This window comes from Heteronotia binoei, chromosome 6, assembly GCF_032191835.1.
Source record: "Heteronotia binoei isolate CCM8104 ecotype False Entrance Well chromosome 6, APGP_CSIRO_Hbin_v1, whole genome shotgun sequence".
In the NCBI taxonomy this organism is placed as follows: Eukaryota; Metazoa; Chordata; class Lepidosauria; order Squamata; family Gekkonidae; genus Heteronotia; species Heteronotia binoei.
This window is the reverse complement of record NC_083228.1, coordinates 40,976,204-41,002,768: the sequence shown is the minus strand read 5'-3', so window position 1 is coordinate 41,002,768 and position 26,565 is coordinate 40,976,204. Positions and strand designations below refer to the sequence as shown.

At 40.1% G+C, this 26,565-nt stretch overlaps 1 protein-coding gene across 1 annotated transcript in view; it reads right to left on the bottom strand.

Moving 5' to 3' along the window:
• Positions 1–26,565, bottom strand: part of CC2D2B (coiled-coil and C2 domain containing 2B) — a 52,171-nt gene that overhangs the window by 6,421 nt on the left and 19,185 nt on the right. The window contains exons 12-27 of the mRNA XM_060242659.1: positions 26,286–26,463; positions 23,254–23,404; positions 19,247–19,394; positions 18,963–19,101; positions 17,504–17,707; positions 14,183–14,275; positions 12,847–12,941; positions 12,182–12,352; positions 7,674–7,776; positions 5,878–5,987; positions 4,862–4,958; positions 3,356–3,454; positions 3,012–3,194; positions 2,727–2,930; positions 2,375–2,464; positions 258–371 (exon numbers count right to left, since the gene is read on the bottom strand). Of these exons, the coding sequence (XP_060098642.1) occupies positions 258–371; positions 2,375–2,464; positions 2,727–2,930; positions 3,012–3,194; positions 3,356–3,454; positions 4,862–4,958; positions 5,878–5,987; positions 7,674–7,776; positions 12,182–12,352; positions 12,847–12,941; positions 14,183–14,275; positions 17,504–17,707; positions 18,963–19,101; positions 19,247–19,394; positions 23,254–23,404; positions 26,286–26,463 (2,179 nt within the window). The remainder of the gene's footprint in view (positions 1–257; positions 372–2,374; positions 2,465–2,726; positions 2,931–3,011; positions 3,195–3,355; positions 3,455–4,861; positions 4,959–5,877; positions 5,988–7,673; positions 7,777–12,181; positions 12,353–12,846; positions 12,942–14,182; positions 14,276–17,503; positions 17,708–18,962; positions 19,102–19,246; positions 19,395–23,253; positions 23,405–26,285; positions 26,464–26,565) is intronic.

The following is a 26,565-nucleotide window of genomic DNA, read 5'->3' as shown; positions in this document are numbered from 1 at the left end:
TATGTGTGAAAGTGGTAGAGGAATGCCTTCACAGGGGAAGACTACCACTACAACACACACAAAATGCTGCAGAAGTAGAAGCAAGACATAGGATCCAAGCCACAGGATGTACATCTGGTACCTAACAAGTACTTAACATAGTTACAGAAACATTTAAAATGAGGCAGAACAACCAATTTTTTGATATATTTTATCCTTTCATATATATTTTATGGGAAATTACAAAAACAAGGATTTAAATAGTTTGGAAGACTTACTTCTAACACCGAAGTTCCCAGCAACACCCAGGCTTTCTTCCCAATATACATAAAATAGTTACAGAGAAGCACAGCATGTTCTTCTTTATTACCAGCACCCAAATTGATACAGTGCTACAAGAAATGCAAGAAGTTGTATTTTAAAAAACAACAACACACCAGATGGTACATTTTCATTTTCTAATAAAATTATATTACAGCAAGGATACCATAAGTAAGCTCTGAAGAGGCAAGGTCCCTAAAGACTACCATTCAGTGAATGCAACTAGTAAAACATTACAGAGTACTGAACAAGTGGAATGTTTCTTCTACTATTACAGTTGAACATGTTATTAGTGTACAGCTTACCAGTCCATAGGTGATTCTGTCCTGTTATCTACATGTTAATTCATACCTTTCAGGGCCTTGTTCAAGTGTAAATTTACACTGCCTTCTAAAATATGGGCACTTTCAACTATATGCTTAAATCTGCTATGGAAAGTCTCATGCAAGGGGGAATGATCTCTGAAAATTTCATCCCAATTGAAGGAAAAGCAGAAAAGTTACAGTTGATTATATATGTTTCCCATTGAAAATGGGAGCTGCAAGAAAGAATCCAAACATGTACAATAAACATAACAGAGAAAAAAATAACAAAGTAAATGTGAATCCAAGTAAAATTTATTTGCATACCTCTACTAGCTAAGATGCTTTTAGACGAAACAATATTGCAGAAGCCATACTAATCTTTTTTTTTAGCAGAGATTGTTCTTCTGTAATAATGCTTTACATCAGTTTACTAGGCATAGATATTACGATCCAGATCCCTTCTAGAATCTTTTCTAAAACTGGTATAACTTTGCCTATTATCTAGCTGATCTGATGATATTGTATCAAGTTAATGGCTTGAATTCTGGCATCAAAGCTATTCAGGTCTGGCGATTTTTTTACACCTATCAATTATCTCTACCTGTTTATTCTTTAAAGCAGTTAGAGTCCAATGGCACCTTTAAGACCAACAAAGTTTTATTCAGAATTCAGAAGAAAGCTCACACCCTGGATAAAACGTTGTTGGTTTAAGGGTGTCACTAGACTCTGACTTTGGTCTGTTTCTTCAGACCAACACAACTACCCACCTGGGTCCATTTATTCTTTACCAGTCTTTCAAATACACTGCTGTGGAAAAATCTGGTTGTTGGTGAAAAGGTAAAGGTAGCCTGTACAAGCACCAGTCATTTTTGACTCTGAGGTGACATTGCTTTCACAACGTTTTCACGGCAGACTTTTTACAGGGTGGTTTGCCATTGCCTTCCCCAGTCCTCTACACTTTCCCCCCAGCAAGCTGGGTACTCATTTTACCGACCTTAGAAGGGTGGAAGGCTGAGTCAACCTGGAGCCAACTACCTGAACCAGCTTCCACTGGGATTGAACTCAGGTCGTGAGCAGAGGGCTCCGACTGCGGTACTGCAGCTTTACCACTCTGCATCACGGGGCTCTGTTTCTTCAGACCAACACAACTACCCACCTGGGTCCATTTGTTCTTTACCAGTCTTTCAAATACACTGCCGTGGAAAAATCTGGTTGTTGGTACCTCTCCAATATTGTCTGCAATGAAATCCAATTTGCTTCCAAACAGTCTTATGGTCTCATTTATGCAGGGTTTCCTATTTTTGTGAACATGTTGTTAACTTCTGAGCAACCCAAACAGCTGCTGCTGTTAGACAGGTGAAGGATGGTGACATAAAAGGAGATGACAAGTAGAGTAGCTTTCTCTGCCCTTGGTGAGGCAGCAAGGGGGAAGGTATTTGGAGCAATTAAATCAGATGAGCCAACCCTATCCTGAGCACTACACTGCTTAACTGACAACAGTCACCTCATCCATAAGCCAGGTATCCAAGGCACAATATCTATCATATGTATTTGTCTCATTCTTGCTTTTCTGTATATCAGTCCATCTCTCTGATGCTAGTCTGCCCTAATTCTCTGGAGGCAATTTCTAAACTACTATTATAAATGTAGCAGGACACTCTGTAAAATGACCTTCAAGCAATATATGGCTTTAAATATTTAAATATGTACCTTTTCAAAAAGGCTATTTTTATTCAGTCTTTTAAGGACCTTGCAAAGAATGGTATTACCTCTGCTGTAATCCAAACATCAACGCCATTGTTTTCATCCACTGTGTCTGATATACAAGGAATTAAAGACACAAATCGAGATATAAGATCCTACAAAAGAAGCTGGAGTAAGTATATCTCAGGAATGCATACTAGAAAATACAGCTGAAAGGGTTATATTTAGGGCTGTTCAAACCATGTAGCAACACAAAACTTTATTATTTTTCATATTCTTTTTGACAGAAGTTGGCAAGTCAGAAGATCCAACAGTGATGTGAAAATGCAAATGCATGATGGGAAAATTATTGCAAAGAATATCTGAAAAATAGTGAATCACTCTGAATATTCCTCCTTTATGATATTCTGTACTTACAGCAGTTGAATTGGGATGTTTAGAGTACATATCTAGTAACAGCTGTGGTGGATTCAGAGAGGTAATATACTTTGTTACTAAAATATTTCTTCCTTCATTGTTAAAAACAGAGGTTATTATTCTCCTCTTTGGAAACAGTGCCTTGCATGTTTTCTTAAAAATGCATGCTCTTTGCAAAAGCAATTCATCTTCATGATCTGCAAGCTAAAGACATATTTTTAGAAGTTATACTATTTTTCAATGTTAGCCAATCTTATTAAATAAGGTTAAGTATAAATTGTCAACCTTATCAGCTTCTGTGTTATTTTCTGCAGAAGATAGCTGAGGTTCAATAGTGGCAAAGATAGTTAAAAAGGTGTATTCTTTCAAATTCTGCCTGTAACAGTCTTCTTTAGGAGGTACATAGGTCTTACTCCAAGTATATCCAAGCAAAATTGGTGGCATATTTACTTGAAATGTACCACTGATCTGTGAACACACATTTTATTATATTCACAACACATGCAATAAGGGAAGATTTCAAAAACTGAATGATGTGGCAGAATTGCAATCTTACACTATTCTAAAAAGTTATAAAATATCCAGCATATAAGATAGGGTTTGTTTTTGTTTTTTTTAATATTCATTACCTTTGATTGTTCCAGGAGGGCAGAGAAAGGAAACATAACAGATCCAAGCCAATTCTTTCTCAGAAAGGAGTGACCATTGCAGCCCTTTGGACAGACATCCTAATGAAATACACAGCCTGGATTTATCTTTTACATTTTATCAGCATGTTTGTTTGTGTGTAGTGCACTTGGCAATGTTTCCACAACAGCAGCAGAAATCTTACTATTGCTTTTTCAGTTACTGCCATTGCTTTTTTAAAATTACTTCCATTACCCTATTAATATATTTAAGGTGTTCATAAACCCAAGATGTTTTTCTACATACATATCATCTCACATATAAATAAATCACGACATATACTTTTGGATACTAAAATATTTTAATTATTAATTCCTATCAAAACATCATCCCTGTTATTTATAGAGTTAATTAACTCTAAAACAAATGCAGGCTTGCTATTTGATTAGCAATTTTCATTCTGTTTGAACAATGTGAAAAGATGGATTTGAAAACCAATCTTTTGGTTTTTCATATTGAGATTGTATGCCAGGATGGATCCTACAAGAAAATTTGGGGAGGGAGGGGGTGATTCTCCTCTGCTTAAAGGAAAGGCATGAGAAGCTTAAATGACAGCAATCGAAAACATACAAATCAGAAATAAAAGGGAAACAGGGAGATGCCAAAGAGTTTAACAGTCTCCATTCTAGACCAAATACCCTCCTTAAAATATGCTCCAATCCAGTTTAATATGAATTGTGCTGTAAAGACCATTGTCTTTAGAACAGTACTTAAATAGGCACTTCCTTCCTTAAAATATATCAATGCATATAGAAAACTGGAGGTTTTAGTATACTTTCCATTGTTTTGTCAATAATGGAATTACAACAGCTTGGGTACCTGCTTCCAATTAGGATCATTACAAGGAAGTGATATGCAAGGAATTATGAGGAAGGTATCCTTCATGCTATTCCCCCTCCGTATTGTCCTTGGCCTGTGAGGAGGCCTTGGTCTAAACAATCCAAAATGACACCTGAAATCTTGTAAATTCCAGATGCCATTTCTGAGTGCCACAACAACCCATCAGATGCTGAAATGTGCAGTTCCCATCATGCAGCATACCTGACCTAGCTGAATTCTGAAACCTTGGACAGGGCACTGCACTATGTAGCAAGCAGTTACATGTAGCAGTTCCCATAACACAGCGGGAACTGAAGGTCTCAACATCCAGTTGGGTTACTAAGGCTATCCAAAACATCCTCTGAATTCTCACAAGACTTCAGATGCAATTTTGATTGCCTTTACAAATGTATGTATCTATGATGCATCCAAGGAGTGAACACAGATTGCAGGAAATAGGAAGTAAAAGGGGGAAGTACGACTTCTACTTTCTCAGAAGGTTCCCATGGATATGGAGAACCCTTTCCCTCCTCCCCATTTCTGCCTGACCCCATTGCATCAACTATGACACTAGATACTTTGGGTTATCATATTCGAGAGAAAAAACTGTCTTGACTACAATTATTTACCTCATGATTTTCCATCAAAAATTTATCAAAAATGTTAATATATATATTGTCTTCTATTTTAGATAGCCCTGAAAATGTGTAATCATGCCCTGGAGAGCTGTAAGAAATAAATATTAGATTTAATTAAATCAAAGAGGAGCTATGCTGGCTTCTATTGTAAAAGTACATCCCAAACAAGGAAAGCAAAGATCATTTTGACACAATAATGTTACTTGAACTAGGTATTATGGTTTAAATTTAAAGATCCACTTGCACAAGCAGCCATTGTTCAGTTCAAGACATAGGTGGTGGTGGGTTGTTACAGATTTCACTCAGCTGCAACGCACCCTTTGCAGCACAGTCATTGACCTTCTGGTACTCTTTTGGGTGCACAGGGCAGGTGCCGAGGGATGACAGCCCCCTCACACAAGCTGATAGTTAATATTTGAGAAAATGTGAAGCTTACAACATATATTTTCCCTGCATGGCAGCCACTGTGATAAAACTCAGATAATTAAATGCCACAAGCCAGAAAAACAAAGCCTGTAACAACCTGCCTAAATATTCTGAATCCTAGTTCTAATCTATGTTATGTCAATTCATAATGGCCCCTGTAAAGCACACTCAGGACCCAATGATCTACTGATCAGGCCCTCTTTCCCCACTAAAGGGAGGGGGCAGGGGAAGGCCCTTACAAATTAAAAACACAGTTATTGTGGTTATTTACCAAAGGGTGTAAGCAGAGCTATGATAGCTTATTACCACTACCCTCTTGCTATCGGCATATTAAACATGTTTTTCTAAAACCAGTTGTGATTCCTCAATATGCATTATTTTCACAAAGCAGGAAATAAAAAGAAGAGAAAGTATCACTGCCTTTAAGACAACCAGTTTAACAAAACTACAGTTGAAACCAGAGGACTAATAAATGGAACAGGCTGCAATGAAACAAGCATTTAAAGAAAACTTGGAAATCTTCACTGAATAGCTGAAGTACTATATGCATTTCAATTAAATGTCAGACACTGGTAACTTGCATAAAATCAACTTGAAGTTCTTCATTCCAGCATGGGTGAGATCCATCCGCAGTGCTAGTTTGATAAACTGTGTTCTGGAAAGAAACTTCAACAAAAGGGTGGACAGCCACCTAAAACAAGAAAATGAAATTAATTAGTAGTAATCTTAGATAAAAAGAAGTACTTAACCCAAAGAGCAATTAACACTTAGAATTCACTGCCGCAAGAAGTTCGGTGGCAGCTACAGGCATAGCTTCAAGAGGGAACTGGAACATGGAGTAGAGGTCCATCAGTGACTATTAGCCGCAAGGTATAGAGGGAACACTATGTCTGGGGCAGTGATGCTCTGTATTCTTGGTGTTTGGGAGGATTCTGTGCAAGGGCTTCTGGAGTTCTGGCCCCACTGGTGGACTCCTAATGTCACCTGGGTTTTAGCCACTGACACAGAATTATGCACACACTTCTTACTGCAGATTTCCAGAGAAATAAGCCTTTAAACTTTACTTCAGAATCTATGCCCATCTTATACACCATTCTTCTTCCTATAGTGTATTTATTCTGCAGCTACAATTTTAAAAATATATATTTTCTAAATCGAGATGGAATGCCATTTGTAATGTGTGGGAGAGGGTGTTATTTTTTTTTTAAAAAAAATTATGCAATTGCCCTATCACAGCTGCTCAGTAGGATCCAGCAAACACCTTTCATTTAACTCCTCATGGTTCAGGTTTTGCATGTGCATTTGAGTGTTAGTTCCTTGAATGAAAGGGAGCAGAAAGGAAAGCAAGAAAAGGGGGAAAACCTTATGTTGAAATTTACAAGACTTTTTAAAAAAACCTGACAAGCAATTGGGAAGCCCCATTTCCCATATTGTGGAGCACAAGGGGATTCTCTGCTGTGAAAAATGGTCATTGCTCAGCCACTGTGAAAAATGGAAAAGTCTTGTAATCTCATAATATGGGGTAACACATTTGAGTATACAGAATGCCTGGTAGAACCTACTAACACTGAAAGCTGTGATCGTTGGCAACTTGTGTGTGTGTGTGTGCACATGTCTGTACAAAGTCAGCTGCAACTCCACCATGCTTTGTACAAGACTGCAATTTGTATGGGGGAGGAAACCTCTGGCAGAAGCTCTAGGGAGTTTTTTTAGTCTTGTGTCACTAAACTGGAAAAAATGGGTAGTTAGGTATTTTTGTCAACGCCCTAGCACAGCCACATAGTATTGCTAATTTCCTTCCCTTCCTTGCAAATTTGCATGGTTTTCTCTTTGTGGTTCTCTAATTTGATCCTGCACACTGGTTGTGATCTTGGCAGTTTTTAGAAGTCTGTCCCATGCTGATTGTACTCTTCCTCCAAATGGATGGATCCCAAGCAGTTCTTAAATTCAGTAGTTTGCAGAAGCTCCATGTGGCTCAGCTGCCATTTTAATGTTAAGCTTCCAGAGGCTGCTAAAATAGTTTCCCTCACAAACATTGTTCACTAAAATATTAAGGGGGAAAATGTTTTCAAAGCTTTAAGCTTCACATCCCAATGTCTGTCTTTCCATCTCATTTCAATTCCATTCCATGCTGACGATCCCCCCCAGTTTGTTTGCATGCAGCACTGAAATCCTTTTTTTCTTTTGACACTGGGAATGCTGTTGTTTGCCTCCTTTCCAATCCCCCTTTCAAATCAATACCATCAAGTAAGTAAACCTCACACGACTCTTTAAATAAACTTCTATACAAGAAACAAAAATGACTAGGAAATTAATGCATTAATGGGAAACTGGACTCCCATAGCCTCCAACATTAATGGTTAATTCATATGCTTACCTCAGTGAAAGGATCAGCTGTCTTGGCTGACTTCCCTGACAACAAATGTCTGCTTTGGAACATACGATTCAGTAAATAATCTTGTGAATGAACAACTTCAGACCTTAAGATGTTAAAGAAGAATGACACAGAAGAATGATTCTCCTTTAAATGCAGTACAATTTTCTGACTACTGATACAAGATATATATTATTACCAGTTAATATAATTAAACTGGAGTCCTATGCAGTTACACTCGTGTGTAAAGGTCATTTATTTTTAATGTTAGGTCCTCATCTAAAGACCCTCAATGTGCAAACTTACTTTCCAACTGTCTCAATTTAGTTAGAGCAAAATGAGAGGGTATACCCACCAAATTCATTACCAACATTCTAAAATTATCTTGTCTTTCTAGATGACAATTCAAAATTCCATAATCCTTTTGTAATGCTGGATGGAGGACCTAAGGCATAATGGAAGGGTGAAATAACAACATAGTGCAATGGCAGAATACATTCATATCTAACTTCAGTAGGAGTTATGTTTAGCGATTCAAGTCACCTTGCAGCCCAGTCACATGCTAACTGAAATCAGAGCTGTGCCTAGAATGAGGATGCTAGATTAAAAGGTAATCCCCAATCTCCTTCCACAGATATTTTAGTTTAACCCCCCTTCCTTCATTTTCCACAGCGGTTGGAAGAGATTTCTGAATTTTCCCACATTCCAATTCTTCTGAAGTTCGTTATCCATTGTCTTTACAGCAATGAGGCAAGCGTGTAGTTTACAGAACCACCCGGGAGAGGAAGATTCTCTTTTTTGAGGTGTTGATTGCAGATAAAAGAGGTCTGGGCAAGAGAAGTGTTTGACTCATCCTTTCACTCACTCCTTTGTTAATAAGTAACAAAGGAACGTTAAAACTGGGGACGCAAGCCTCCCTCTGTCTTGGTGATTTTTTTTTTTTTAAATCAAGGAAAAGGACATTTTTATTTTGTAAATTAGAAGAGCCCAATTGGGAGTAAAAGGAAATTAAGAACAATTTTTATAATCTGTGGGAAGGCAAGTAGCAACTGAAGAAAATAAAAAAAAAATTAGGAGAAAGGGAAAGGGACCCTGACAGAACCATGTCCCAGTATAAATCCCCCTCTTGGTTGATAACACTTAAAAAAGTAAGAGATCCTGATCAAAGGTCTCCTGAATAATTTGTCGTTGAGCCCACAAATATTTGTATTAAATATTTGCCTTGTAGTCTGTCTCATCTAATTTACCTCTCTGGAATCATCTCCTTACATGCAGTTGCACTTCCTGATTTTTGCCCCTGAATATCTGACTCTGGGCTGTGCTTTCCTGTTACTTGCCCTTTGTGCCACCTGCTGGACTGCCTGCTCTCTCCTTAGTCCTGCCTCTTCATGCACAGGAGCATTCATATTTACATCTGCTAAACTTTGGAAGGTATGCACTGTTGCAATGTAGTTATTCTTCTGACTTTCTCAAATTGTAACCAAGTCCTCTCACACTTGCACACATATGGCTTAAGTGCACTTGTGTGCATGCTTGAGTATGCATGCAAAGTATGAAAAGGTCTGAAGCGCACAAAAGCCAGGAAGAAAGATCATTTTGTATGCGTAACTCCACTGCCTGAGTGTCCCTTTAGGAGTCCTTAGATTAGATGGAATATTTCCACCTTCTTATCATTTTCATCCCTACTGTTTTCAACACTGTTAACCACACAAATGGCTAGGTTTCAGTTTCCAATCTGCAATACAAAACTTTGGCAAATACATAATTGAACAGAGAAGCAGATACCAGCTTGTGTATTCGGTTTCAGCACTAATTTCTAGAAATTTCTGCTGGTGTCCTAAGGAAGCAGATATTATGAGTGGGAGAACAGTGGCATTCATCAGCCCCAACCATACAACCCACTTCATTCTGCCATTACCAGAAATAATGTAGCAGCAGATATGCCAAAGGTTCTGCTGACTGCTGCTGTAATGTATGGCACAGCCTCAACTACTGTTCACTACAATCCAACAATTATACACCCTTTCATCTGCGGAAAGCATCAGTCACTTGCTTCAACAAAACCAAGAGCCCTCAAAGACCACAGCAACATGTCTTTTTTCAGTTTACCTCTTCTATTCATCTGAGACAAGCTGTGAAGCTCTCTGTCTATCAGAAACAGTCAGTAGTTAAAAATAAGGTCTTGGGGCACCTGAAAGTCTAAAAAAATGTATTCTTGCCTAAATCCTTGTTGACTAGAGTTCACTTCTTCAGATGAAACAAGGAGAATCCTCAATCTATAGTCATTTGATTGAGGGAATATGAAAAACAAAACCAGACTCATGGAAGCAGGAAATGTAGGAAGTACAGGGTGAAATGTAATTACATACAATTTGAATCTAATTACAAAAAATAAAATACAGAGACCATTTTACTAGGTTCTGCTAAGCAATAATGGAAGGAAGGATAATGCCATGGCAGAGCATCTGCTTGGCATGCAGAAGGTCCCAGGTTCAGTTAAGGGATCTGGAATTGGTGATGCAAAAGACCCCTGCCTGAGACGCTGGAGATCATCTGCCAGTCTGAGTAGTCAACATTTACTTTGATGGACCAAGGGTCTGATTAACTATAAAGGAAGCTTCAGGTGTGCATGTTCATGTGGAGAGACCCAGGTTTTGCCAAGATAGTCAATGCCTATAGTGAATAAGGAATCAGATGTGCCAGTTTATGCCTCCAACTGAACTTCGGAATGAACAGCTGTTGACAGATATTTTTATTAACTATTTTGAAAGGTAAAGACAACTGCTTGTTTCCTTCCATGCTGCAGATTCTCAAATTTGTTTGAGAATGAAAGCTAACAGCATAATAATAATAATAATAATAATAATAATAATAATAATAATAATAATAATAATAATTTTATTCTTATATCCCACCCTCCCCTGCCGAAGCGGGCTCAGGGAGGCTTTTTGTTGTGTCATGAGCAACAACATGAATAATGCGATTGTTAAGGAGGCAGCAATTCAGCAAAACGGTGCTGCTCTACTGAACTCAATGGGACCTAAACTAGTGAAAGTATTATGGGATTTGTCTGTATGTCAATGCCATGATTAAACATTATTTAGATTCTTTGACAGAAAATGCCTGTTTGCATGCATTGCAGGCTACAGTTTGCTGTTTAGTAATACAAATTATTTGCATAACAGGAAGTTTGAAAAAAGGTCATGCATGTATGAGGTGAATACATCCTCATACTTTGTTTCAGAATACACTAGAGGACTGAATCTGAAAAGGAATTTGCTCAGATTTGGCAACTTTTATGCTAAACATAATTTTCACTCTCACAAAACCTTCCTGCATACCTCTACACTAAAACAGTCTTTTAAAGCACAGCTGAACTGCAGATAAAAATAGAACAAAATGCCAACAATGCGTTGTTGATTACAGAGAGCAGTAAAGCAAGCACTTTTAAAAGATGATATGCTTACCCTATTAATACTACTGTCAATGGTGCTTGACTTCCCTGGGTTTTCTATTAAACTGATTTCTTTCCAATTGGTTAAGGAAAAATGCTATCAGCTCAGTTCAAACTGAGCTTAACAAACCTAACAATTTTACTCCTCAAATCAGAAAACAGCTCATTTTTTTCCCAAATTCCAAATTTGGACTCAGGGATGCTAGTGGAATATAATGGAATCCAAGCAGCCTCATCCATAAAAAACTCTGCAATACTACACATCTACTGAATTTATTGCACTGCTCCCTGCCAACTTACTTGACAGCGAGGCAGCAAAAGGGAGGACTTATGGAGACCTCTATTAGAGGCTTGCCCTCCCTTGGACTTAGCACACTGTAGTGGAAATATAATTGGAATCGAACAAGCATAGTTCTCTCAGGTACCTGAATCCATACCATGGATCTCCTTACACCTGGGATGCTGTCTTTTTGGTATGTCCTTTGCAGTGTTTTAAGAACCAGAAAGGGAAAGGATAGAGGATGAAGAAAGGGAAACCTCACATCAAAGCCTGGCAAGACATCACAACTGCTATCAGTGAACTGAAAGGGAAGTGAGTGGTTATAGCAGCAGAGTGATGATGTCATAGCATTTTCTTATGAATGCTCAAACTTTGTTGGAAGATGGGTTCACATGTACACTGGCGACAGAATGCTGTTATATTTTTATAACATCAGAACAATTTGTGTATCAGGTTCTCTGATCACTGGAGATAAGCTGAATAGTAGGGGAGAACACACACTGTGGCCATTGGCCAATATCCTTTATATGGTCTTTGATCTCTAAATTAGCTTTACTTAGCCCTGTAGATTATTTTTAAAGGAAAGACAAAAAGTTTGGGTGCTGAGGGTGGGGTGGGGGATCTGCCACAAGGAAGCACAACAGCACACAAGCCTGTTCCCATGTGGAAAACAGCTTAAAAATAAACTGCAACTTCCTGCATAGTGTAAACATATATCAGGTATAGACAGTCTTACCTGTGACATTTACAATCCACTAATTCTCTACAATCACTTACTTAGTTACTGCTGCCTTTCTTGCAGGAATATTATATGCTCTTAATATTCTGACAAGAAGTTTAACATCTCCATCAGAGACAGCCTGTGCTGGAACTTTCCGTCTCTCTTTCCTTTGTGGCTTCAAATGTCTTCTGCGTTCACCAAGCTTGAAAATTGCACTCCTCAACTGGCTTTAAAAAAAATGAAGTTATTTACAGTAGATGTATACATGTTCACAAAATGTGCCTTGTAAATTTATTTTTCTTTATACTTATGGAAACTTTTGAGCAGTGCAAACACCTTTTTGTATTTTCCTGTATTTTCAAGTTTTATATGAAGGAAAAGAACTATAAGTTGATAATGCATATTAAGCAAGCACTTTCCAAAAATTATCTTACCAAACCCGGATCAACTTTACTAAAACAAAAGTGCATGTGTGTATGTGTGTGTATGTAAAGTGTCATCAAGTTACAGCTGACTTAGGGCAACCACAGCAAGGGACTTTCAAAGCAAGTGAGAAACAGAGATAGTTTGCCATGGCCCTCCTCTGTAAAGTCCTCCTTGGAGGAGGGGGGGGGTCTCCCATAATGACCCTGCTTAGCTCCAGAGATCTGACAAGACTGTGCTATACCATGCCACCTTCCCTCTCTAAAACTTAAATATAAAGATTTTAAAAATTGTGTACCTCATAGATATAATTTCTTCATAATCATTCACTATATCTGCTAAATTATATTTGTGTCTAATGTTTATTATTTGTTTTGTGATTCGTTTTCTCATCTGTAAAAAAACATACACACATATATTTTAATAAAATCAGATTGAAACTAAATCATCATGGTTTTAGCTACATAGACAACATTTCTCTATTACCTTGGAAGAGTACCACCAGTGCAGTCTTAAACAGAAAACAACAGACTTCAAAGTATGCAATTCTGTTCTGGACTCTACTGCTAATGAATTAAGAAGAATAAGCAAGGAAACATTTTTTAGTGTGGACATTGATCAAAGCAACTTATACTGCTGGACTAAGCTTCAAGATGGGGGAAAGTATGCTGTAAAGGCAACCACACTATGTATTCTCATACGTGATGGCAGTAGACTCATTCTTCCTCCTATGTAATAAAGTAGCCATATACATTTGTTAAGAACCCCAACTGGGTCAAACATCAGAAAATGGGAAGATACATAATACATTTAAATCTAAAATGCTGAGGTGGTGGAAAGTGCCGTCAACTAGAAGTTAATTCATGGTGGCTCCATAGGGTTTTCAAGACAAGAGGTGGTTTGCCATTGCCTGCCTCTGCATAGCAACCCTGGGCTTCTCTAGTGAACCCCCATCCAAGTACAAACCAGGGCCAACTCTGCTTAGAGCCTCCAACATCTGATGAAACTGGGTTAGCCTAAGCTATCCAGGTCAGGGTAGAATACTATAACATAAGACAAATTGTACCTCCATAAGTCACTTTCAGATAGAAACATAATGACAGGCACAGAAACATCAAACAGTCCCAACTTATTTTTTATCTATGTGGATATGACAGGACAATGTGATAGGGAAAAAAAGCTTCAAGGATCTGACCATCAGCCACATCCTGCCTATTCTGTTTATGTGTAGCTACAGTTCATTGTTTTCCGCTTGCTAAAAAAAGCAAGCAAAGCCATTTGTTCTACAAAAGATAAAAGTCAGTAAATGATGTGTCTGCTGATCTGCCTATTTCATCCTCTTTTTGTATCTGTAACATATTCTTATTCTTATTATTTGGATTTGTATATTGTCCTACTCAGAAGCCTAAGACTGAGCAATGCCACACCCAGTGACTGTTGCTGGTAATGACTACTTGTGCTGCTATGTAAACTTGGCAGGCTTGCAATGCTAACATGACACCACAAGTAGTGGACCCAAACTTAGCACAGTAACGCTTTATATTGAAATAACACAAGCTGGTTTTCCAGAACAGCAGCTAATTTTACAAGCATTAATTTTTCTAACAATGTCGCAAGCCTTAAAATTGTCACACCTTCCTAATAAAGCAAGCAGAAATATTCCTCTGTGCAGAAATAACATCTACGTCAGTTATCAAAACGTCCTCCCTTAATTGTCTTCCATGTTCCTGCAATAGAAATTAAGTTATTTTCATAATTAAACATAAAATCTTTATTGTTCAGCCAAAAGATAGTATCTAGCATGAATGGTATTCTACTTTTAATTAGACTAAGTGGTCACTCGCAACTTTTATGCGATTCTCACCCAACTGTTTAGAATAATTTTTTCTTTTATTTTCTTATATGACAGAATTTGTACCAATTTTCCTAAATAAATCTCATCTTAATGTATTTTTTCTTCCCAATGTATTATTTAAAGGTCTAGCATACATGAAACTGAACAGTCGCTCCATAAGACGCACTTTTCCCCCCCAAAAAAGGGGGGGGAGTGTGTGCATCTTATGGAGCAAATATTGCAAAAAGGGGGCATGGCCCAGGGCAAGTGCATGACAGCGGGTGGGAGGGTCCAATCCGCGTGCACGCGATGGCAGGCGAGAGAGTCCAATCTGCGCGCGCCCCTCCCCTCCGCGAGGTGGAGCCAAGAGCGCTGAGGGGGTCCAGCTCAGGTCGCACGATACCGGTGCCGCCAGTCTGTGGGAAAAATAATAAGCTTTTAAAATTATTATTACTATTATTATTGCCATCGGAGCTATGTTTTTCCTCAGGCCTCCCAAGGCCACCTTACGATCCTACCTTTTTCCTCAGGTGAGTCAGTGAGTGCGTGAGGAGAACCCCCTCAGGATCGGGGCCGCCCCGCCCGGGAACCGCTTTGTCTTAAACAGCCCCCTCTTTTGAATGAGTTGGGAAGAAGGAAACCGCGCTCTAAACTCGGGTCCTCCACACATCTGAACACGCATCCCCAGCCCCGGCGGAAGCTGACATGGGGCTGCGGGAACTCTGCGCTTCCTCGGGAGTAGGAGCCCCGGGGCTGGGGGGGGAGACCTGGGGGCTGGGAAGAAGCCGACACGTGTCGGAGGAAGGAGCTGCAGGGCGGCGCAGGCCGGGACCCCTCAGGGAAGCAGCCTTTGGTCAGCCAGGAGGGCTTTGCAGTCCTGCACAGTCCTGCACAGAGTTCCTCCTGCCCCCGGGCCACAATGTTAATGTTAATTTTAATACAAGTTGTTAATGATTTAATGATGATTTTATAATTGTAATTGTAATTATTATGTATGGTTTTATTGTATATTACATTCGTATGTTGTGAGCCGCCCTGAGCCTGCCCTGGCGGGGAGGGCGGGATACAAATAAAAAGTATTATTATTATTATTATTATCATTACACTATTTAGTTCAGAGTATTTTTTTTCCTGTTTTCCTCCTCTAAAAACTAGGTGCGTCTTATGGTCAGGTGCGTCTTCTGGAGTGAAAAATACGGTGACTCTTATATCTCTTATGCACAAGGCTTTTTTTGAGCAGGAACACAGTTCCGGCTGGCTTGGCATAAGGGGGTGTGGCCTAATATGCAAATGATTCCTGCTGGGTTTTTTCTACAAAAAAAGCCCTGTGTGAAACAATGGTGATGTCAGGGTGTGGCCTAATATGCAAATGAGTTCCTGCTAGGCTTTTTCTACAAAAAAAGTCCTGTATATGCACATGACAACAGAATGATTGTTAGCCACCCTGAGTCCACTTCCAGAGAGGGCGGAATAGAAATCTAAGGTAAGTATGCAAAATAAATAAATGTGGGAAACTAGAAATCCACCTGAACCAATTAAGCAGGATCTCCATATTTCTAAAGCCAGACACCTAATTCAGCATTTCTGAAACAACATTTCCAGCCATTCCTATAACACTTGTAAAGTCCCCTTACGTGCACAGTTCAAATAAACATGCTGCCATACACATGTGAATATAAATTTGGTTATATGGAATGCAAGCTGGAAAAAAGCTAGAAGTGTGATGAAATGCCTTGGAAGACACAGGTCGCTTTATTGTTCAACTGGGGGGAAATGATCTCAGAAATGGTTGCGCCCACTAGGTAATGTTTCCCAACTTGGCGTCAATGGACTATACCTAGCCCATCAAATATTCAAGGCGTACAAAATCTACTGTGTTTTTTCTTTGTTCTCAGCCTTTTAATGGACCTAGTGTTAGAGAGATATTTGATTAGCCACTGGGTTTTATACCCTCAATACTAGCTTTAGTTTTACCTCCCAGAAGACCAAGAGCTCCTGAAACAAACTCTGCCCAGTGTTTGGGGAGTTTCTAATGCTGCTTGACTCATCAACAGGAGTAGATAAGAAGATTCAAGACTATAGCCTGAAACATCTTTTCCTCCTCACCTTTTTTTTAATTTTATTTTTTTTAACATTCATCTGATGAAAAGTTCTGGAGAACTTGAAAGGTTGCACTGTTGTATGCTATTCTGGCTGATATCAATAAAAGAATGCTGTTTTTATTTCTGAATGATTTACTTGTGGTTTGAATGGTATTTAGTGATAATATTGCATACTTTGTAGGTGGTAATGTATTAAAAGTGAGAAACCACTGTATTATATCAACACCATCATCATTCTGCCATTCATCATGATACCACAGGAAGTTGCCACATATATATATTTCCTTTTTTTGATGGGCATCCTGGCAGAAAATGCAGTTGGAAACAGTACAGCTTGACACATGTTTACAGTTTGTTTTTGTTAAATAGGAGTACTCTTGTAAGTAACTCCTGTAAATAAAAATATAATGGTTTAACCATGCTCACTGTTCTCAAAATTGCACAACATGACAAAATCCTCCCAGATTTTCAGCTTACTTGTTCCACCCATGAAATGTTCAAACCTTCTCAGCGTTATAACTTTATTCAAATGAGGCCCTTGGGACAGCACCTCACATAAAACAAGAATGTGGAAACTCCAAATCTTACCATGCCATCATAAGCAGTTACACCCTCCTATGTCCATTGACTTCAATAGGCTTAGAAGGATGTAACGTTGCTTAGGATTGGCATTGTACAGGTATTATGTAACCATTATTTTGTGACAAAGTGATCTTGGATGTGGGGGCGATCTGGCTGTGACATCTGTCACCCCATTGATCACCAGGATTGATTCAGTTGATCTGGTTGGCTAGGTGGGTGTCCCCTACCTCCCTCACTGCTCCATGTGCGTCCCTCCCGAAGCTGCGTGCTCGGTGGAAGAGGACGTCCATCCCAGATAGAAGGAGTGTACCGTTCTTCTGACAAAGTGATCTGCATTGTATGTACTTATACAATATAGCATCAGAATGAAGAGAAACAAAGTGGAATTCAAGCATTATGCTAAATTAAATGCAAACATACATTAGTAAATGCAATACCTGAATAATTATGTCTGGTATCTCTCTATCAAAGAGAGGAATCTGCTGAAAAGGGAAGAAATCTAACTGTCCTGAGTTTCTCAACTGCAACAGCTGGAAACGTTTACATTTTCTAATCTCTTCTACAGTAACAAAGTTAAATTCTTCTTGCAGCTGTTCAAGACGAAAGCATTTTGAGTTGCTCTGCTTCTGGGATTTTGCATCCTATTAAAGAACAAAATAATCTACATTGAAATACTTAGGAGATAAGTTAACTACAGCAAATAAATCTTTGTAAAAATAAACATATTATTATTTTAAGCACTAACATTTCATCCCCACATGGCACATTAAAGATAAGAACGCAGAACCCTATGAGGAAATACTGGGCAGACAAGGTCTTTGCACATTGAAAAAGATCAAGGCGCGGGGTTCTGCCAGCTTTAGGAGTTCTGCAAAATCTCTGTTAGTTACATTAGATTAACCCTTCCAGAAAATGTTTAGTGTGACAAGGACTTATGCCTTTAACTGTTTTATATTCAATATTATACTACTATATTCAGGAAGGAAGCATAAGCATACAAGACTCAGAGACGGGCAGAGTCTGAGTAGCTACCAGTGACTCAAGCGGGCTCATGGCCAACTACTGATCTGCCAGCCCACAGCCAGTACACCCCATTCAACTTCCTCAAGATGGAGTCAGGGGTCTAAGCAGGAAGGCAGTCAATTCCAATGGCAACAAGCAGCTGCTACTTCCATTCTCTGCTCACTAGAGCAGGAGGAGGCATATGTGTTGCCACCATAGTTACATGCAGGCATATAGACTTAAACAAAGGGAACAAGAGGCAGCTGTTTGCCATCCCCGGAACTCTGTGCCAGTGCTGACCAGCTACCCACAGTAAGTGGGTAAATGGTGGAAGCTGTTTCTTGATGCCAAGCCATTAATTTACTTGGGTAGTGACATCAGAGCAACAATGGTTGCAAGGAACATGATCAGCTTTGTACTATTTGGTTTTGTTTTGCTAAATTATTTATACCACACCATCTTGGCTTCTCCTACTTGTTAGAGACATGAAAGATAGACATCTTAGAAAGAGAAAATAGTGAAAGGAGGAGAATATAGGTGAAACGGGACAAAGATATTTCTGATTCAAATAGCATATGAAAGAATGATGTCTTTGCTTTCTTCCAACATTGTATTCATCATGGGAAGAGAAGCTGCTGCCATATTCAAGGTCTGAGAGGATCATGAAGAATTAAATAAGGGACAAATGTTCCCCAGATGTTTTGCCTACCTAAATTCATTAGACAAGTTTTTAAAGTCCAACTCCAGACATTGTCCAAAATCATTATGGAATCAGTGTCATAATTTAGCTCCTTAATATATTTGTATCTGACCACTCTGCATTTCAAGCAAAGGTTTCTTAATTTCTAATGAACATTTTCCTCTAATAGTTAATTATTGAAATTTTATTATTACCATAATTAGCTCAACCAGATCTGAATACTCAGGATCATTAGGATCAATGTTGATTTCTTCTGCCCAGTTAATAAGCTTTTGCATGTCAGAATGCCACAACACTGCAGTTCCTTTTCTTGCCTCTATATTTCTTTGCATACTAGAAAAACAAACATTTCACGTTAAAAAAACCAGTTGCAAATAAAACTGCGATCTCTTTGACAAACAACAACCCCTTGTATTTCCTAAGCCCCCCCAACCAAACATGATTATTAAGCAAATATGCAATGCATAAAACTTATTACCTGTTGCAGGCAAGATGTGCAGGTTGAAATGAAGGAGCTAGGAGAACGCCTCTGTCATCAGTTGCCCAAGATAAGGAATATATTACTTTCCCTGATATCAGAAGACATAATTCTTCCATTTTATTTTCTTCAAGGAAAAAAGATATATCTGTAACATAAATATTACTGAAATGAGGTGTTTTTTAAAAAACACCTGACTATATCATTATAAGGGTTTGTAGAATCTTTCGGGCTCAAGTGCCGTGTTCTACTGGAGAAAGTTTTCCTTCCAGACGTTTCGTTCTCAGCTGTGGAGAACATCCTCAGTGGTGTTGCAGCCGGAGCAGGCGCTCTGACCTGCTCTGGCTGCAACGCCACTGAGGATGTTCTCCGCAGCTGAGAACAAACGTCTGGAAGGAAAACTTTCTCCAGTAGAACACGGCACTTGAGCCCGAAAGATTCTACAAACCCTAATGATGTTACCAGCCGTGAAAACCTGAAATCTTTGATATATCAATATATTTTAAATGCTACTTAGCTTGTTCACCACTAGCATTTACACACAATGGGTAAGTCTTCATTTCATGGAAAAACTTCCATGACAATTAAACAAAACTATTTGAAAATATCTTTACAGTTGTTTTTTGCTTGATTGGTTTGAAGGTCACTGCCCCAAGTGTAATTTATGGCCTGATACTAAATCTTCTTTTCCTAACTAACAAATGTTCAGAGCAAAGCTCACTGACCACTGAAATCCACCAACATTAATTAAAATCTTTAGGACTAGAAAGTTAACACTTGACTTACATGGTACTGGCAGATTAATGTGCTTCAGCACAGGATCCCAAATTAAAGATAAAGGAAGTTTGTTTGTTTTTCTACACAGCAAAAGTGGTGAAATCCTGAAATACTGGTACAATCCGAAAACTGGCAATGAAATCAAAATCACCAGTGATGTATTTATTTATTTGATTTTAGATTGCGGTCCCCCGATAAACAAGGCTCAGGGGGTATACAACATAAAAATTAATACAATATAAACATAATATAATTAAAACTATAAAGTTCAATACAATTAGAACCATCTACTAAAAGACAGTGATAATAAATCCAAAAAGAGCCAGCTACTCATGGGGGTGGGGGGCAGGGCAGAAGAGAGTGCCAGAGGATACAACTGTCACTGTCCTCAACTAAAGGCCTGTTGAAACATCTCTGCCTTACAGGCCCTGCAGAATCATTTCACATCCTGCAGGGTCTGGATGTTATTGAAGAAGAAGAAGATATTGGATTTATATCCCGCCCTCCACTCCGAAGAGTCTCAGAGCGGCTCACAATCTCCTTTACCTTCCTCCCCCACAACAGACACACTGTGAGGTGGGTGGGGCTGGAGAGGGCTCTCACAGCAGCTGCCCTTTCAAGGACAACCTCCGCCAGAGCTATGGCTGACCCAAGGCCATGCCAGCAGGTGCAAGTGGAGGAGTGGGGAATCAAACCCGGTTCTCCCAGATAAGAGTCCACACACTTAACCACTACACCAAACCTCAGCCATAGCTTGAAGGACACCCCCACTGGTAGGCTTCCCAACCCTCCCGCCCTGGTGGGGGACCCCAGGATTTCCACCCTCTTCCCCCGCTCCCCCAAAAAACGGAAGCGGGTGGAAACGGCGCCGGGGAGCATGGCCAGCCGCCGCATCCTGGAGCCGGCGAGGCCGCTGCGCCGCACAGCTGCTGCCCCCTCCCCTCCCACCGCAGCTGCTCCTCCGAGATAAGCCCAGGCTGAGCCCATCTCAGAGGAGCAGCCAAGAGGCGGCAGCAGCGCAGAGGAGGGCGAGGCAGGCCAGGAGCATGGCGAGCCGCGAATCCAGGCCCTTCTAGGACCCGGAAACGCGGCTCGCCACGCCCCTGGCCCGCCTCCACCACCCCCCGCTTCCACCCCAGAGGCGGAGCGGGCGAGGCGGCAGCGGCGCGGCGGCCTCTTCTCCGCTCGCCGTGGTTGCTCCTCCGAGATTGGCTCAGCCTGAGCCCATCTTGGAGGAGCAGCCACGGCGAGCAGAGAAGAGGCGTCAGCTGCGCAGCAGCGCCGCACGCTCCGAGACAGGGCGGCTCGCCGTTTCCCCCCCTCACCCCTAGCTCCACCCCAGTGTCTCCTGGCTCCACTCCCAAAGTCTCCTGGCTCCACCCCCAAAGTCCCCAGATATTTTGGGGGTTGGACTTGGGAACCCTACCCACTGGTGATTAGGGTTGCCAATCCCCAGTTGGGGGCAGGGGATCCTCCGGTTTGGAGGTCCTCCCCCTGCTTCAGGGTCGTCAGAAAGCGGGGGGAGGGGAGGGAAATATCTGCTGGGAACTCTATTATTCCCTAGGGAGATTTATTCCCATAGAAAATAATGGAGAATTGATCCGTGGGTATCTGGGGTTCTGGAGGGGGCTGTTTTTTGAGGTAGAGGCACCAAATTTTCAGTATATCATCTAATGCCTGTCCCCAAAATACCCCCCAAGTTTCAAAAAGATTGGACTAGGGGGTCCAATTCTATGAGCCCCAAAAGAAGATGCCCCTATGCTTCATTTGGAAGGAAGGCATTGAAAAGGTGTGCCGTCCCTTTCAATGTGATGGCCAGAACTCCCTTTGGAATTCAATGACGCTTGTCACAGTCTTTATCTTGGCTCCACCCCTAATGTCTCCTGGCTTCACCCCCAAAGTCTCCTGGCTCCATCCCCAAAGTCTCCAGATATTTCTTAAATTGGACTTGGCAACCCTACTGGTGATTCAAATTGCACAGGAAGAGCAGCAGGAGCAGTGGTATGCTTCCCCACATGATTTAAAGGCCCTGCCAACCAGCTGGTCAGTGGGCTCTTTAAATGGACAGGGAGGCTGGCCCCGCTGCTTTTGTCAGCACTCCCATGTGATCAGAAGAAGCCTGCAGATTCATACCCCGCCCTTCTCTCTGTATCAGAGACTCAGAGCGGCTTACAACCTCCTATATCTTCTCCCCCCACAACAGACACCTTGTGAGGTGGGTGGGATTGAGAGGGCTCTCACAGCAGCTGCCCTTTCAAGGACAACTTCTACGATAGCTATGGCTAACCCAAGGCCATTCCGGCAGCTGTAAGTGGAGGAGTGGGGAATCAAACCTGATTCTCCCAGATAAGAGTCTGCACACTTAACCACCACACCAAATTGGTGAAGACCACCCAGGAGCAGGCACTGGCCTCCTGGGCAATTTGAAGGCCCTGCCAATCAGTTGGGGCGGCCTCCACCATCCCAGCCTAGGGCACCAGAAAGCCTATGTGATTTTGTTTTCTGAGCTATGCCTGCTACCTGATTTGCTGAAAAAAGGCTTTGCTCAAAGATGTTGCAAGGCAAAGGATGAGGCAAAGGGTCAGACAGTGGGTGTGTGCATGCACACTAAATAATGTGCTTTGCAACTGGATTTTTTGTGTTAGAATAGCAAAATCCACTTGCAAACAGTCACCGTGTGAAAGCACCCATTGTCTGGCTCCCTCCAGGGCAGAAAGCAGTTTTACCCTTGCCTGCCTCCACAACACGACCCTGGTATTCCTCTGGAGGTCTCCCCTCCAAAACTAGCCAGGGCCAATCCTATTTAGCTTCTGAGATCTGCTGAGCTCAGGCTAGCCTGGGCTATCTAGATCAGGGCTTCAATTACCTTTAGTTGCAACATTAAAGAATCAGATTCAAGTTTTTATAAACATATCGCCTGAGTCCACTTCTGATTATTTTTGCACAACCTATTAATCACAGGAAAAGGTCATATAGCTTTTCTGGATTAATTTCTGTAGAGAAATGTAGCATGGTCTTCTGTATATAGGCAACAGGGGAGAAAGCTCCTTAAAAAGTTACACATACAGTTATGTATATATTGGGGTTTTTTTCAAAAGTTATATATGAAAGTTTTGTTTGTTTCTGAAATGTAAAGAAATGCAACAACTGGGGTGTTTTACTCTCAATGTCCTGGAAAGCATCCATTACCGTAAACTGCCTCAACAGTGAATGAGATGTGATTAACTTACTGCTTCCCACTGCCCCATATGAAGGCTTAACTTGCTGTTCACAGCTAAACTCAGCCTCATCTAAAACATCTTTGCTTTTCAATATAAAGTTATTTGGAGGGGGTAAGTACACTTTTGCCAACAATGTTGTCCTTTTACTAGATTCAAAGATCTAAAAATTCAACAAAAATAATACACTGTTATAAAATATCAAAAGAATGTGCTTCAAACTAGTTATTCAACAAAGAAAGAAGGAAAAGAATGCACACAGTAACGCCAATATTATTATATTAGAAAGGTAGGGCTAAAAGTGTCAAAAACCTATCCCAAGTAACAAATGATTTTTTTTTTTTTTGCTATTAGCTCATGCTATTAACACACTACTATATTGGTGCTAAACAGAATACTGATCTAACTTTATATATGTCACAGAATTAGTTTGTGTGCAGAACATGCTAAAAAGTATTACGCTAAGATACGTTATATGCTGCTAAGGCAGCCAACATTGGCTGTAGCTCCTCATAAGCATGCTAAGATAGTATACAAAGCACATAAAAAATGTCGCCCTCTTTTACATTATGGAGCACACATTTAAATCCACACATTGTACAAATGTATACTAATTTCATAATAAACAAACAGGTTCACTCCTAAATAACTGGCACGCACAAATAAGTGCAATATAGGGATGCAATTGCTCCTAAGCATCCTTGTCCTTTCTGTTCTGCTCTTTTGTTTCCTGGGAAGTTACAAGTAATGAAATTGTCAGACTGCTTGAGCAAAAGCAGAGAAACACAAAGGGCGTTTTCGCACTGACCTTAATCGGCAGCGACGTCCCTCTTCACCGCGCAAGATCTGCGCGGATTTCGCACCAATTGCTGCGGAGCACCCGGAAGAGCCGCAAAGTCCCGCGGCTTTTGCGGCGCAAATGGAAACCGCCAAAAACCAGTTTCCATTTGCACCGCAAAAGCCGCGGGACCTTGCGGCTCTTCCGGGTGCTCCGCAGCAATTGGTGCGAAATCCGCGCAGATCCTGCGCGGTGAAGAGGGACGTCGCTGCCTATTAAGGTCAGTGCGAAAACACCCAAAGTGAATACAACCAAATTTTATACAGGCCAATTCACATCTGACAGATTCCCCATCACAAGGACTTAGTATCACATGTGTGTTAGCTTGTTTTTAATGACTTGTTATATAGTGTTAATGTATTGTAATTGTAAGCTTGCCTGGAACAGGACCCTGATGTGGTGGCATAGAATATCCTACATAAATAAACTTTCCCCTATGGAACAAATCCAGTTCCCCAGCTGTCTCAGGAAATGAAAACAGCTGTGAAGCTTCTTCTCTTTGCGCACTGCGGTCATGATCAGAACTGGACCTATGTATATCTGGGAAGAAGAGAGCTCCCACTGCACATAAGATATAAAGTCCTTGCAGTGAACACAGGAATTTTGCCAAGTATGAACTGACCTGAGGCTAGAGTAAATCTTCATGCCTATTCTGGGGCAATGATGGCAGAATACTCACACACCTCTGTTCACACTACATCTTCACAATGACTTCCAGCTGAGCTGTTCCAAATACTGAGTGGGTTTCACCTCTGATAATGAGGGCTTGTAAAATGCAGAGGCTCACAGTAACTTTGTTTGCTAAGCATTTTGCAGATAAAATGACTCTCATACATTTTGTCTTGCTGGCCATCGGGTCAATTTCAGAGTGTTATCAGAGAACAGACTAGTTTCAATTACGTGGATGAGTTTGGGTTATTGAGGCTCAAGGACATAAACAAATTGTTTTGAAGCATGTGCCCATAAAAAATATGAATTGAATTTTCCCCCTAATGCCTCAGCACAGCGCAATCTAATTTAGTGTACCTATTTAACTTATTTGAGCAGAATTTAACTCTCATCTGTCAAGATCAGTTACAATTCAATTTCATTGTTATGTCACTTGCATCTCTTCTTAATACAATTGCAGAGTCGTAATTTCAGTTTCCCTTCCACCATGTGAGAGGCAATATATAAATAAGAATTCTAGACTTAGTTTTGATTTGCACAGGGCTTTTTTGTAGAAAAATCCCAGTAGGGCCTCACTTGCATATTAGGCCACACCCTAACATCACCATTGTTTCACACAGGGCTTTTTAAATAGAAAAAGCCCAGAAGGAACTCATTTTCATATTAGGCCACACCCCCTGACACCAAGTCAGCCGGAACTGCGTTCCTGTGCTTTCCTGCTCGAAAAAAGCACAGCAAATCAGATGAATTTGTAACTTGATTTTTTGATTTGGATTATTGGATTTGTGATTTGACTCCCCTACCCACCCTGTTCACAAATCAATAAACCATACAAGTAGTTTCTTATACAATTCCTAGAGACAGTCACCTGAAAAACATTTATTACAACTTTGAAAGTGTCAAGCTTGCCTAATACTGTATTGATAGTGGCAAACATTTACTGTTTTTAATTTTATGAAACATTGAATCTTTAGAAATGGAAAATTTTCCAGAAAGTTCTCTCAGCCACCTCATAAAACTCATTACAGGGATGAAGCATCAGCTGTGAAATTCCCATCCTTTAAGTCTTTTAAGTTCTAGGCACCAGGAAAAAACATTCTTCCTTCCCAAGAATCCTGTTAATTGTTCTGTCATGTTCTGTCTTATTTTAATGGTTAGAGTATTGTTAATTGCCTTGCATTGAAATTCTTTTATCCTGCTGTTTGCAGTTCTGTGCCCTTTTTTAGAATTTTTTTTCTGTTGAATTGTTCTTAAAGCATTGTTTGAATTTTTGCTTTTACTGCTACTGATGATTTTATTGACTTAAATAATGTTATGATATTATTTTCATACTGATTTTGCTGTTGTAATCTTGTTTAAGCATGTTTGGAGAAGGCAGCTATTAAGCCTTATAAATAAAACAAGAAAAGTACCCATCAACTATAAACTGTAGCTCATAAAATATGACAGAACTACAGTTATGGTACAAATCAACTGCAGTAAGTGTCTTCAGCTAAGACACACTAGTGAGCCATATACGTCTATCAAACCGTCATACCTCTAATCGAAGTGCTTCTGGCCAGCTTAATACCTGAATTCTGAAAATTTGCTGAAATATTACTTTGAAGTTTTGTTGAAGAGAAATTTCTGATGTACAAGAGACTAATTTATTGTTGTAATATAGTTTCATAAAGTACTTCTGTGCTCTGACTTTTTCTCTTCTTTTTTGTTCAACTCTGAAAATGCAGGAAAAGATCCCAAACAGATAACCATGAAATATTTTACTTAATTATAAATACACAAACCCACAAGAAATAAGTTGTAAGCTTCATTAATTC